This window comes from Thamnophis sirtalis, unplaced genomic scaffold (assembly GCF_051295495.1).
Source record: "Thamnophis sirtalis isolate CommonGarterSnake01/CBP01778 unplaced genomic scaffold, rThaSir2_p1.2 scaffold_6, whole genome shotgun sequence".
Taxonomy (NCBI): domain Eukaryota; kingdom Metazoa; phylum Chordata; class Lepidosauria; order Squamata; family Natricidae; genus Thamnophis; species Thamnophis sirtalis.
In genome coordinates, this window is record NW_028261386.1 from 13,158,273 (window position 1) to 13,173,329 (window position 15,057).

The window sequence follows — 15,057 nt, forward strand, 5'->3', positions numbered from 1 at the left end:
ATAAATACAAGTTAATCAGCCTAGTCCAGTGTTTCTCAACCTTGGCCACTTGAAGATGTCTGGACTTCAAGTCCCAGAATTCCCCAGCCAGCATTCGCTGGCTGGGGAATTCTGGGACTTGAAGTCCAGACATCTTCAAGTAGCCAAGGTTGAGAAACACTGGCCTAGTCATTTGCTGAAAGCTGTGCTAAATCAAGTTACTTATATTCATGCCTGTAGGGTTTTTTGGAGTAAACAAACCTTATGCAGAGTGCTGAAAAGAGCCGGAAATAGTAAAGCTCAGGAATTAAAGGCTTGAGACAAGAAAAAGAAAAGGAAACATTGCTTAATCTGGCTTACACCAACCCCATTAATTCCTAATACTTTCCCATGTTCTTTAGTTCTTCCAAAAAAAGCCAACTTTGCTTTTAACGCATCCATACATCGCTGCTTTCCCCTTTGTTCTTCACAATCGTTGGTTTTTTCAAAGGATCCCATCAATTCATCAACTTTTTCAAAGGATCTCATCGACACTCTTCAGTCACAAGAATACACGAAAAAACAATAGATACAAATTCAAGATAAACCACTCCAAACTCAATTGCAGAAAATACGACTTCAGCAACAGAGGGGTCAATGCCTGGAATGCTCTACCTGAATCTGTTGTTACATCCCCAAATCCCCATAATTTTAACCTAAGACTGTCTACTGCAGGGGTAGTCAACCTTTTTATACCTACCGCCCACTTCTGTATCTCTGTTAGTAGTAAAATTTTCTAACCGCCCACCGGTTCCACAGTAATGGTGATTTTATAAAAACCTAATGAAAATGTTTTTAAATAACGCTATGACATTTTTTTAAAAAGTCAATTAAATTTTTAAAAAAGGAAAGTGCTTCAGTATCGGACAAAACCCCTACCGCCCACCATGAAAGCTGGAACGCCCACTAGTGGGCGGTAGGGACCAGGTTGACTACCACTGGTCTACTGTCTACCTCGAACCATTCCTAAGAGGTCTGTAAGGGGGCGTGCATAAGCGCACCAGCGTGCCTAACATCTCTGTCCTACTGTCTCCATTTATTTGTACGCATTTACTGTGTTCATATTTAGGTTTATACTTATACCTGTCATCTTGTACACGTTTAACAAACTAAATAAAAGAAATAATTTAAAAAAAGAATCCAGCCACAATTTCTCAAGTCTTTTCCTTCCTCCCAACCCAGTCATTCTTCTCTTACAATTCTCAGTTCACATTCCCTCGGTCTATGTCAGGACTGACGGTGGCGTTCACATGATGTATCACAACTTCCCCCCCTTCACTAAATCAGATGTAGGCGTGGCCAGCATGTGATACATCTGGCTCACAGACTGCGAGTTTGACAGCCCTGGTCTATATGACCGAACTGCTGCAGATTACCTTATTCTTAATAGTCTACACCCGTGATGGCGAACCCATGGCACGCGTGCCACAGGTAGCATGCAGAGCCCTCTCTGCGGGCATGCGAGCCATTGCCCCAGCACAGCGCTATGCATGTTCACGCCTCCTACCAGCCAAGTGGTTTGGAGGTCTCTGCTGCCCACACGCACACGTGGGGATCACACATGTGTGCATACATGTTGGGAATATAATTCTAACGGTTGGGTTGGCAATATATAAATCATATAGCAATGTTATACCTGTTTCTTTAAATCATACTGTAAAATGTAATTGGTTGCTGTTTTCCTCAATTGGCCATAAGAGGGAGCCAAAATGACTGTTAGCTCTCTGTTTGTTAGATGCTGGGCTGATCTGATCTGAGTGTTTTGGAAGCTGGCTGTTAGAAAGTGCCATGAGCTATTGTAAGTTTTGCAACTGCTAGCAAACTTTGAGTACTGAACTGATTATATGATACTGGACTATGTTATTTGGATTATCCCTTAACTGAAAAACATTGATGACTGACTGTCTTATCCGTATATGACTTGGACTGTTTGATGGACTCTGATACCTCTATTTCCACGAAAGTAACAAGCCTATTTAAACTGCTGTGTCTCTGTATGCTGGTTTGCGTGTTCTCCAACACAACTCTCACAACGCTTCGCTGAACGTACTCGCTCTCACAACGGGGAGCTTACTTAACAATACACACTTTCGGCACTCAGTGCTGAAAAGGTTAGCTATCACTTGTCTACACCCACCCAGTGGTGGATTAAGGCTCACTGGTGCCCTAAACACTGACAAATCTTGGTGCCTCCCTCCTTTGTATATACTGTACAAATCTTCATTGTTTATTTTTCTTTCTCAACTTTGTGGTGCCCCTTTTGGGCCTGGTGCCCTTAGCATGTGCTTGGTCTGCTCAAGGGTTAATACACCACTGCACCCACCCAAGAACAAAGTGAGCAGCGGTATGCTCTTCTACACTGGGCCTCCTCCGAATCCCATCTGCCAGTCAATGTCGACTGGCGACTACACGGAGGAGAGCCTTTTCTGTTGCAGCTCCGACCCTGTGGAACGACCTCCCCGTCGAGATCCGTACCCTCACCACCATCCAGACCTTCCGCACAGCCCTTAAGACCTGGCTCTCCCATCAGGCCTGGGGATAGGTTCCCAATTTACCCGCCCGAGTGTTGACTGTTGAATGCAAGTTGTGTTTTATTATTTTATTCTGTTCACATATTGTTTGTCTTTTGGTATTGCACCCCCTTCCCTGCGATTGTAAGCCACCCTGAGTCTCCTCAGGGAAAAGGGCGGCCTATAAATCCTAATAAAATGTCTAAAAAAAAAAATATCTGCACAGTGTTTACACTTCTGATCATACTTTCTATTGCTTTTCTTACCCCTGCTGCCATGTTTTAAAATTTCCCCACCCATTGTGCTGGTTTTGCTGTTATACCAATGTACACACTTTTTCGATTTGTCCTACTTTTTTTTTTTAACCATTGATACATAATTTGCAATTCTCCGCCCCATTTGTCTTGTCAAATGCAGTGATTTTGATCTTCGGTGCATTAGCTTTTAGAACAGGAAGTCTCATTCCATCCTACAGCTTATCTTACCTTTCACTGCAAATTATTTCGGCTCCCCACCAGCTGCTCCTTATTGTCTGCATACAAAAATACATCCGCTCATACTTCTACCGCCACTGCTTAACGCTACTTACAGAATAAAAGAGAGTTTCTCTAGTTCAGCGTTGAACTTGAAAATAACGAAATTCAGAGATCATCAAGAATTCCACAATCCCTTGACCTCCTCTATCCATAAGTGTATTAAAAAGCCAAGGGGACAATTCATATCCTTGTCTTGTTCACTATTGGGTGTTGAACCCTTTGCTAAGTTTTGTATTCATTCTCATTCATGTTTTATTTCTGTTAATGTTTCTTTCAGTAAGTGGCATGATAATAGATGTTAGATCAGGGGTGTCAAACTTGATTTCATTGAGGGCCGCATCAGGTTGGGTTTGATCTCGGGGAGCCAAAATTGGCATGGCCAGCTTGACAAAGAATGGCCAGGGTGGCCTTGGTCACTTGGCCTGAGTGCTTTTCCAGCGAAAATGGGCTCCCGAACTCTGTTTTTGGCCGCAACGGCCTCCTGCAACCCTCTTCCAGAGAAAACAGACCCACCTCCAAACATTTTTGCTGGCAGAGGACTGGCATCCCTCCCCCCTCCGAACTCCGTTTTCTCTGGCAAAGGCACCACGGGCTGGATGTTAGCTATTTCCAAGGCAGCCTCACTGTCCAGATCTAAACACCCTGTGGGCCGGATTCAGTCCGCGGGCCGTGAGTTTGACACCTTGTGTTAGATAGTTTGGTTTTCCTTGGTTTGCTCATACTTCCTTTCCATTTCCACATGCAACCATGTTGACTTTAGCTATATTTTTCTTCATTGATATTCATTTATCAATGAAGAATGCAGGAACTGGGAATTTCTACTTTAATAGAAAAAAGGACTGGAGGAGACATGATAGCAGTGTTCCAATATCTCAGGGGTTGCTACAAAGAAGAGGGAGTCAAACTATTCTCCAAGGCACCTGAGGGTAGAACAAGAAGCAATGGGTGGAAACTAATCAAGGAGAGAAGCAACTTAGAACAGAGGAGAAATTTCCTGACAGTTAGAACAATTAATCAATGGAATAACTTCCCTACAGAAGTTGTGAATGCCCAATACTGGAAGTCTTTAAGAAGATGTTGGATAGCCATTTGTCTGGAACGGTATAGGGTTTCCTGCCTAGGTAGGGGGTTGGACTAGAAGACCTCCAAGGTCCCTTCCAACTCTGCTACTGTATTGTATTTTTCTGCAAATCTTGGGGTCAATAACTCTCTCACAAAATTTTAAGTGTTTATTTTTGTTTAATTTGTATGCCACCTTTATTATTTTTACAAATAACTCAAGATGGCAAGCGTATCTAACACACCCCGCCTCCTTCTATTTATCCCACAACCGCAACCCTGTGAGATGGGTTGGGACAGAGGTTCTATGCTGCCAGTTTGCACCGGTTTGGGGCAAACCGGTAGTGGAAGCGGCGCACAGCTTCGCCCGCCCACCCAGACATCATCAAGGACCTTCTGTGCGCGCTCCCGCTACCGACCCGGTAGTGAAGAAAATAGAATACCATTATTGGTTTGGGCTGAGAGAGAGAGAGCAAGAGTTCAAATTTGGAGAAATAGGCAGTGCAAAATATTACTGAGCTTTGATCTGAATACTGTTAGCATGAACGAGGCAGTTTTGCTTAAAAATGCAGAGGTAAAGCAATATTGCAATTAGCGTCCCACGGCAGTCCTTCGACCAATTAGGCTGCCTCTTTAAGCCGTTTTGATAAAGATCGGAAATAACGGCAAAGGTATTTAGGGTTTTACTTTAGTATGAAAACCTAGTTGCCGAGGGGTTTAAATCACCGCGGCCACATTTGAACCGTGTCTTTGGGGATTTTGAGAAACTTGGCCGGTTTCTAGAACTCTGCAATGCATCAGACTCAAAGGAACAAAGGTGTTTTGGAGAACAAGGGAGCACAATTGTGGCTTTGGTCTGCAAAACCTCAAAACTGTACCTTTCCCTTGGATTGTGTGGTTGGGACAATCCATCTGCTGTTTTGTTTTAAGGTGTTTTAGGTAAAGGTTAGGTGTTGTGGCCCAGCAGGAGCCGTTGGAGCTGCCACCAGACTCCGACAGTGAGGGGCCCTATGGGTCGGCTCTGGAGGAGGTGGAGGACCCTGGATAGGGTTCCGACTCTGATCAGGGCACAGAGAGGCTGGTTGGCCACCAGGAGGCACCTGAGCCTTGGACCAGTGGGGAGGAGACAAGGGAGAGTGATCCGGACGCCAGCAGTGAGTTGTTCCTGGATGCCCGGCACCGAAGAACTAATAGGCATCAGTTGCGCAAGTACAGGAAGTAATTGCACTCAGCTGGTGGTCATTAGGCTTCTCTCCAGACTATAAAATGACTGCTTGTGTGCACGCCCCTCTTGCAGAAGTCAATGCAGGAACTAATGTTGGAGAACATTATCGTGAGCTTGGAAGGCTGGATTGCTGCCACGGCTTATCTGTACTGGATTCCTGCCCAAGCTTGTCTGTGCCGGTTTGCTGCAAAGGACCTGTCTGTCTGTTAATTAAATGCCATAACTTATCTTTGGCTCTAAGTGTGTTGGTGTGGGACGAGGAGGATCAGAACAGTTAGGTCAATGATGGCAAACCTTTTCGGCACTGAGTGCCCAACCTGGAACTTGTATGCATGTGCGCAAGCCGCAAGCCAGTGCACATGCTAGCCAGCTGGTCTTCGGGTTTCCAGCACACGCATCAGCCAATTGGTCTTTGCGCATGCCAGGGCATTAGAAGCCCAAAGCTGGCCGGCACATGCATGCCTTTTTGGGGCTGGTTTTTTGGCTGTTTTCCAGGCCATTTTTGGAGACATTTTCCAACGCTTGCAAAGACCAGCGTGCCAGAAACCAGAAGAACAGCTGGTGATGGCGCATGTGCCCACAGAGAGGGCTCTGTGTGCCACCTCTGGCATGCGTGCCGTGCCATAGGTTCGCCATCACAGGGCTAGGTGATCATTCCTACAAGCTCCGAAGAATCTTTTAACCGCTACCCTGTGAATTCTCTGCTTGTTATTCGAGAAAAAAGGATTCCATCTCACCATCTCCCTTCTTCTCCTCCCCTCTCCCCCACCCCTCAAATTTCTGTTTCAGGCCCAGGCGTGTCTGCTTCTTCAGAAAGCCCTGCAGAATAAGTGTTTCAAGCTTTCATTGTCTGGAAAAGAGTGGGAAGATTTCATCAGAGAAAGCACCCATCAAATTACGGAGGTAGGATGAATCGCTCTGACTTTACATTTCCTGATACGCATCGTATTCCTCTTTCTTTTCTAATCCCTGTTCACGTGTTGGGGAAAAAAGAAACACGTGAGTGCTGAAACTGAAAACGGGCTGTTTTAAAGCAACAGAGATGAGTTTGGAAAAAGATTGGTGGTGCCTGTTAATAAAGTATGAGCCTAGCCTGGGAAAACAGTAAAACATTTCAATAAACATTTAGAATTCTTTATTGGCCACGTGTGATTCGACACACAAGAAATTTGTTTCTGCTGCATAAGCTGTCAGTGTACATGCAAGCGATAAGTGATAAGTCATGATCATAATCATCGTAAAAAATGCATGCATCGTAAATCATAAGATACAATACTTAGTGATAGTCATGGGATGTTAAATAAGCAATCAACATAAAGCATACTAGGATACTAAATAAACAATATATATCGTAAGATACCAACAACAAAGTTATAGTTGTTATAGAAGATAAGGAGACAGGTAATAGGAAATATGAGGAGAATAATAATAGTATTAGAGCCTTACTAGATAGTTTGACAGTGTTGTGGGAATTAGAGTGATGGCATGGGGGCAAAACTGTCCTCGTGTCTAGTTGTTCTAGTGTGCAATGCCCTCTAGCGCCATTTCAAGGGTAGAAGTTGAAACAGTTTGTGTCCATGGTGTGAGGGGTCTGTAGATACTCAAGATTGCCCCATCTTGATTCTCCTTGGTATAAGAGGAAGGGGGAGATAGGAGAAACACTGTCAATGTAGTATTTTAGCTGGTATTAATAAAGTAGAATTTTGGTGGTATCTTATTTCCTGACCTGGCCTACCTAGAAGGGCTGACATCATTCTTGAAAGCCTAACAGTGTTTCCCCTTCCCTCCTTTTTACAATGAAGAGAATCGAGATGGGACAGTCTATCTCCTACTCACACTTTGCTATTTACCCAGACTTAATTCTCTTTTTTGTTAATAGTCTTCGTGTTCCTTCTCCAAGGAGCCATTCAGTGGAAGTGCATTGTAACTTTGAGTGATCACTGAATGGTCAGTTGTAAGTCGAGGATTATCTTATAGGCATTACATAGCAAAGAGGCTGTTCTGACTCAGCCGTAGCAGAAGCAAGAAACAGACTCCTTGTCATAAAAAAACCCCTCTTTATTTATCTCTTGTGAATTAATTGCATTCACCCACCAAAAAGTCCAGGCAATAGTCCTTCACGGAGTAAACTGCAGTAACAGACCTTATCAGTTCCTTACGATAATTGCAAGTCTGTGAGCTCCCAGCCCAAAGGCTGCAAATTAGAGCCACGAAACACAATGAGCGAAATTTTCAGAAATACGAACTGTTGTCTCCTACGACAACCACTCCCCTTTCCTTCTATTTACTCCCCAGCCAGGGAGGGGCCATTCAGCGTCCACGTGTGCTTTGCTTCCCGAGTCGACTCCTTGTCCTCCGTTGTTCACCTCTCCTAACTGCTCTGTGCATACGTGCATCTAAAACAGGCTCCAGCTGTTCTTCCTCCTCACTCATATCAGCCTCCAAAGGCAGCTGCCTCTCCTGTGGCTGAGAAATGTTGGACAGCCCTGGCTCTATCTCTGCCTCTGACGCAGAGCATCCATCAGAGCCTTCCTCAGACTCCAGCACTGGCCCAAGTTCCTCCCCAACCTCCTCATTGTTTCAGTCTGCCGCCAGCTCTGCTGGCAACTGGCGGGCCATAACAGAGGCAAACAGAAGAAGAAGAAGAAGAAGAAGAAGGAGGAGGAGGAGGAGGAGGAGGAGGAGGAGGAGGAGGAGGAGGAGGAGGAGGAGGACGACCCAGGAAAGGGGAAATAAGTAATGAGAGAAGGTGCAATGCTTGTCTAAAATAGTATTCACTTAGTTCAATATCTCCATGTAGTTACATCAGAGTTACTTATACTGAATTTGAATCCACTGCAGGGTGAACGGCAAGCATTTGCATAGACTTGCTTAGTGTTTCTCATCTTTGGCAACTTTAAGATGTGTGGAGTTCGTCTCCCAGAATTCTCCAGCCAGTATGTTAAAGCACTGCCTTAGACTAAATGAATGATGAATAATGGATGGAAACTGACCAAGCAGAGATTCAACCTGGAAATAAGGATAAATTTTCTGACAGTGAGAGCAATCAACCAACAGAACAGAAGTTGCCTTCAGAGGTTGTGGGAGCTTCATCACTGGAAGCTTTCAAGAAGAGACTGGATTGCCATTTGTCAGAAATGGTGAAGGGTCTCCTGCTTGGGCAGGGGGTTGGACTAGATGACCTACAAGGTCCCTTCCAACTCTGTTACTCTGTTAATGATACTTCGGTGTCTCCAGATGAATTTGATTTTGAAATTGGAATTCCTTGTGGAGATTTCTTTTTATTTTTTTTTCTAAAGATAAATGTGTAGTAATATATTTTTTTGGGCAGAAATCAGCAAAAGTTTCAAATCACATAACAGGAAGACACTGCAACTGGTTATAAATATGGCCTGCTTGCCAAGCAACCAGACTGCAATCACATGACTGCAGTGGTGATTGTGTGTGCGTGCATGTACACATTCACACGGGGGAGGGGGAGTAGTCCTTGAGTTACGACCATGTGTTTAACAACAGTACAAAGTCTTGGTGCAAGTCTGCCATAACTTTGGATTGCTGCTGAATGCCCCCCCACCCCACCCACCTCCGGTGTGTTTGTGTGTATATAGATATATAAATATGATTTGTAGAGATTATAGATAAAATATATAGTATTTGATATATATTTTATTATTGCTCTTGGCTCATAAACAAACAATAACCATTTGGAAATTATGCCTGAAGGAAATTAACTTCAGATTTCTATGATTGATTATTGAAAACCCTGAAGACTTGATGTTACGCCGTATGTACTGAATTTTAAAAAGCCTTAGAAAAATGCTGCAGGGTGTGCCCTATTTTTAAAGCAATCACTCTTGTGAGAACTAGAAATAAAGCCGATAGTGAATGTGTTGGTGTGCGTGCTACCTATATTTCAATTTAGTGGGAAGGAGGTAAGGTGAGAAGGGAACCTGAGCTTATCTTCAGGTGATGGAGGAGGCAGGAGCAAGATAACAGTGTATAAAATGTACGTTCAGGAATGTGTAATCAGCCTTCTTCAACCTAAAAATATTAAGACCATGTTGTTGTTAGTTGCGAAGTCATGTCTGACCCATCGCGACTCTATGGACAACGTTCCTCCTGGCCTTCCTGTCCTCTACCATCCTCTGGAGTCCATTCAAGCTCACACTGACTGCTTCAGTGACTCCATTCAGCCACCTCATTCTCTGTCGTCCCCTTCTTCTTTTGCCCTCAGTTATTCCCTGAATGAGGCTCTTCTCCAGGGAGTCCTTCCCTCTCATTAGGTGGCCAAAGTACTTGAGTTTCATCTTCAGGATCTGGCCTTCTAAAGAGCAGTCAGGCTTGATCTCCTCTGGGACTGATCAGTTTGATCCCCTTGCAGTCCAAGGGACTCACTGGAGTCTTCTCCCGCATCATGGTTCAAAGGCCTCAATTCTTTAGCGCTCAGCCTTTCTTATGGTCCAACTTTCACAGCCATACGTTGCAACTGGGAAAACCATAGCCTTGACTAGACGCACTTTAAGACCATATTGACTTGGAGTTCCTGAAGTTGTAGTCCAAACCTACAGTATTTTGTTGGGGGGGGGGGAGAAGAATAGTGATCTACACCAGAGGCCCTCAACCTTTTGAGCACCAGGGACTGGTGGAAAGAGGTTTTTCCGTGGATCGGAAGGGGGCGTGGTTTCACGTGATGCCTGAATCATATGGATGGGGCTTCACTTGTTTGCGCCACCTGGTTTCTGGCATGCCGTAGACAGGTGCCAATCCATGGCCCGGTTGGGGGGGGGGGTTGGGGACTCCCAATCCACACCCAAATCGAGCCTTTACAGGTAGTTTTAGAATTATGGCCACAATTGAGCTCAGACTCTACATTCCTAAGTGGGAAACTTGTTAAGTGAGTGGGGTCCCATTTTACCATTTTTCTCCCCACGTTTGTTAAGTGAGTTGCTGCAGTTGTTAAATTAGTCTAGTGTTTACTTTACTTTAGTTTAATTTCGTTTAGTTTTGTTTATTGTCATTGTACCTCGTAGAATTAAATTAAACGCCATCTTCGGTGTACATTCTAACTATAAAACTAGGATTTAGGATTTTTTTAGGATTTTATTAGTATTTATAGGCCGCCCTTTTCCCTGAGGGGACTCAGGGCGGCTTACATAAAATAAGGAAGGGAGGGTACAGACAATAGACACAAACAATACATAGAAGTAAAATAGTAGGCAACATTCATTCATCATTCGGGTGGGGACAAATTAGCTTTATCCCCAGGCCTGACGGGCTAGCCAGGTCTTGAGGGCTGTGCGGAAGGTCTGGAGGGTGGTGAGGGTACGAATCTCCACGGGGAGATCGTTCCAAAGGGTCGGAGCTACTACTGAAAAGGCTCTCCTCCGTGTAGTTGCCAGTCGACACTGACTGGCAGATGGTACTCGGAGGAGGCCTAATCTATGAGATCTAATTGGTCGCAGGGAGGTAATTGGCAGGAGGGAAAGAGCCATCTCTTTTAACTATAACTATAGTTTAACTATAAAACTAAAACACAAAAGAGACATCCTGCTCATTCTATACAATTGAATGGAAAACTCCTGATTAACCTGGTTGTTAAGCGAACCTGGCTTCCCCCTTGACTCCACAAAAGGCCACAAAAGCTTGTCCCATGACCCACGGGACACGGCAACCGTCATAAATATGAACCCATCGTCATGAATCTAAATGTAAATCATGTGACTGTGGGAATGCTGCAATGGTCATGAGTGAGAAAAATGGTCGTAAGTCACTTTTTTGGGGGGCCACTGTAACTTCGAACCGTCACTAAACAAATTGTGCAGTCGAGGACTACCTATGTTTGAGAATAAAGGGGCCTTTCTTACTATTTCACCCCAATGGCGACGGCTGTGGCTGTTGCCAAATGCAGGGTTGATCTGGTATGGTTTTTAGATTTTTCCTGTCAGAATCTCTTAGCCCAAACGGGAAGTCTTGCCTTCTAATACAGGTGGTCCTCGACTTACAACAGTTCCACTTAGTGACCATTTGAAGTTACAGCGGCGCTGAAAAAAAAGTGACAGGATCAATTTTTCACACAACCGTTGCGACATCCCGACGTGATTTACATTTCGGATGCTTGAGAACCGACTCACATTTACGACGGCTGCAATGTCCCGAGGTCATGTGATCCACCTTTTGCGACCTTCTGACACGCAAAGTCCGCGAGGAAACCCGATTCACGTAACAACCGGGTTACTAACTGCAACAACGGCAGGGATTCACTTAACAAACGTGGGGAGGAAAGCCGTAAAATGGGGCAAAACTCACCTCACAAATTTCTCACTTAGCCACATAAATTCTGGTCTCAATTGCAGTCGTAAGTGGAGGACTACCTGTAAGACTCAGCCCAGGAATAACCTTCTTGAAGACTTAAGGCTGCATTCCAGCAAAACTTGTCAGGCCCCCATAAGAAATTGGCTCACCGATGGTACCGGCATCCTCCTTTGCTCGGGGAAGGCATTTCCACAGCATCCCAGGGCCGTACCATGAGGCACAAGGCAGCACAGGCCAGCCAGATGTTAGCCTCAGTGAGGCATCTTCATTATGAATCTGCACGGCTGTTCTTTTAAGGATTCCGGAATGGCGGTGTGTGTGTGTGGGAGGGGGGGGCTCCAGAAGATACACGGCTTGGCCAGAGTTCCTTCTCGCTCGTGAATCCCTTCCAAAACTTCCAGGCAAAGTTCAGTGAAATTAGGCCTCGTGCAGAGAAAGGCGAGGGAGAAATTGGACTGAAGAGCTTGCTCAGTATGTCAAAACAGCAGTCAAATCAGCTTTTCCCCGTCCTTCAGATGTTCTGCATTGTCATTTTCTCCTCGTTTTATTAGCCAGCCTGACTGTCTCTGATGGGAGTTCTGATCTAGACAAGCTTTTAGTGTTTTATGCACGTGTTTTTTTTTTTACTTTAATGCATCTTCTTATTTTGTATTTATTTTTTACTCTGAAAACACCTTCCTGTGACTCCCTGCATTGAATTTTGGCTTCTAAGAGTCTCGGGAGAAAGACCCTCCTCGTATAGAAGTGCTCCTTATCTTGCACATCATTTGTTTAGGGACCATTAGATGATACTGTTGTGGCTCACCAGCAGCTAACAGAGCTGAGCTGGCAGCAGATTCGGACAGTGAGGAGGTTGGGGAGGAACATGGGCCAGTCCTGGAGTTTGGGGAAGGCTCGGATGAGGGCTCTGTGTCGGAGGCAGAGAGGAAGCCAGAGCCTTATGCCAGTTATCAGCTGCCTTCAGAGTCAGGCATCAGTGAGGCTGACAAACAGCTGGAGCAGTGGTGGGTTCCTACCAGTTCAGACTGGTTCAGCCAAACTGGTAGTGATTTGGCTGCCTGGGGTGCTGGAACTGGCAGTGACCCAGGCCTGCCATGCCCCCAAACCGGTTCTCTGGGTGGCGCCATAGGTGCCGTCGTTGTGTTTTTTGCTTCTGCGCATGTGTAGAACAATTTTTATTGCACTGCGCATGCGCACACGTGCGCAAAAAGTGTAGGTGTAGGAGAGAGGAATCCACCTCTAGACTCAATTTAGTTCCTCAGGCCTGTGTCAATATTTCTCATATTAGGCCAGCAATCTAACTTGGCACGAAGGACTTTCATAAAGTTGTCGGAGCCTTATTTTATTTTACAGGAATGATGCAAATATACAAGGGTCTGTAGGAGGAGCAAGGAAGCATTCTTGTGATTTTCTAGGTCAGTGTTTCTCAACCTTGGCCACTTGAAGATGTCTGGACTTCAACTCCCAGAATTCCCCAGCCAGCATTCGCTGGCTGGGGAATTCTGGAAGTTGAAGTCCAGACATCTTCAAGTAGCCAAGGTTGAGAAACACTGTTCTAGGTTATAACTTCTCCCCACCTGCCCTTTTTTTTTTAAAATAGACATTGAAGAAAGTGGGTGAGTTCAAAGTTAAGGTGGACCGGGAGAAGGTCATCAAGTGTCTGGAGCTGTTGAGCTGCCTCATCAAAATAGTGACCCAACAGGTATGTTGTCCTTCTTACTATCTGATTCTTCTTTGCAATGCCAATATTTCCCTCTTTATATTCGCTGCTCACAAAGTTTTCCTTGGACTTAAAAGTCATTGTTGTACTTTTTGTTTGTCTAGGAATTCTTTGGAGACTAAAGTAAGCTTTAGTCACTGTGCGGTGGCTCAGTGGCTAAGACCCTGAGCTTGTCGAGCAGAAAAGTCGGTAGTTCGGCAGTTCGAATCCTGAGCGCCGTATAGCGGAGTGAGCTCCCATTACTTGTCCCAGCTTCTGCCAACCTAGCAGTTGGAAAGCATGTAAAAATGCAAGAAGAAATATAGGAACCACCTTTGGTGGGAAGGTAACAGCGTTCCGTGCGCCTTCGGCGTTTAGTCATGCCGGCCACATGACCACGTCTTGTCTTCGGATAGCGCTGACTCTTTGGCTTTGAAACCGAGATGAGCACCGCCCCCTAGAGTGAGAGAATGACTAGCACATATGTGCGAGGGGAACCTTTACCTTAAGAATCCAAAAGAAGAGAATAGAAGTAACTCAGGGTTGATCTAAAGATCTCTTCTTTTTTTGTGCTCTCTGAGCTTGGTTTATTGGTAGACATTCCATTAACTTACAGGCTCTTGTACTGATGATGTTACCTAGCTGGGCAATGAAACATCTGCAACTAAACAACCAAGCTTAGAGAGCACCCAAAACTCTAAAGTTAGCATCCCTGCATTGAATTAACTCTGGGTCAATATTCATGCAGTAGCAATAGCAATAGCACTTAGACTTACTGTGTTCTCTCGAAAATAAGACAGCGTCTTATTTCTTCCCCTCCTCCCTTAAAAAGCACTTGGCCTTATTTTTGGGGAGATCTTATTATTTTTGAGGTGCAGGAGGCAGTGAGCGTGGTCACCTCATGGCTGCTGCTGTGTTGCAATATTTTGGGGGAGGGCTTATTTTAGTACATGTGCTCCAAAGCCCAATTGGGCTTATTATCTGAGAAGGTCTTATTTTGGGAGAAACAATTGTTTTCCAAACAAAACCCAGTGTTCTTGTGCCCCTATCAAGTTTCTAGAGATCCCGACAAGGTTTTTGGATTGGATTACGCTCTAAGGATGCCTGTTTGGTTTTGAGGGCAAGTATTGCATTGTGAATCCGGGGATCAGACCGGTTGACTGTGTGATCCCTACTTGGGACCACACATACAATGAGCCATTCATTGATAGAATGAGTGAATCATTCATTCACATCCTTTTCTCAATGAATTTGCAGGGAACAGAGAGCAACTCTTTTTTCTATAGCTACCACTTTAAGCGACTTCTTTATTGAATGCAATTCTAGTATTCTTCTATTTACTTTTCAGGCCTTCAGCATAGATCTGACTGAGCTTCGTGGTGTGCTCCAGACTCTGGGTCAGCAGGAACATTTTGAGAAGTCCATACAACTTGACAACATGTACTGGAATGTTATGAAACTCCTGGGATTCAAGTAAGTTATAGAGCCAGTTTGGTGTCATGGTTAAAGCACCGTGCTAGAAAAGCCAGGAGACTGGGAATTCTAGTTCCACCTTCAGCACAAAGTCAGCTGGGTGATCTTGAACCAGTCACTCTCTCTCAGCCCTAGGAAGAAGGCAAGTGGAGCCATTTCTGAAATTTTATCCAGAAAACTTCAGGAATTAGTGTCAGCACTCCTCCATTGAATAATTAGGAAAGA

At 44.8% G+C, this 15,057-nt stretch overlaps 1 protein-coding gene across 1 annotated transcript in view; it reads left to right on the top strand.

The window, feature by feature from the left end:
* The window catches only part of MYBBP1A (MYB binding protein 1a), a 91,497-nt gene that overhangs the window by 72,934 nt on the left and 3,506 nt on the right, over positions 1-15,057 (top strand). Inside the window, exons 24-26 of the mRNA XM_087717220.1 lie at positions 6,138-6,251; positions 13,261-13,362; positions 14,708-14,832. Coding sequence (XP_087573346.1) covers positions 6,138-6,251; positions 13,261-13,362; positions 14,708-14,832 — 341 coding nt within the window. The remainder of the gene's footprint in view (positions 1-6,137; positions 6,252-13,260; positions 13,363-14,707; positions 14,833-15,057) is intronic.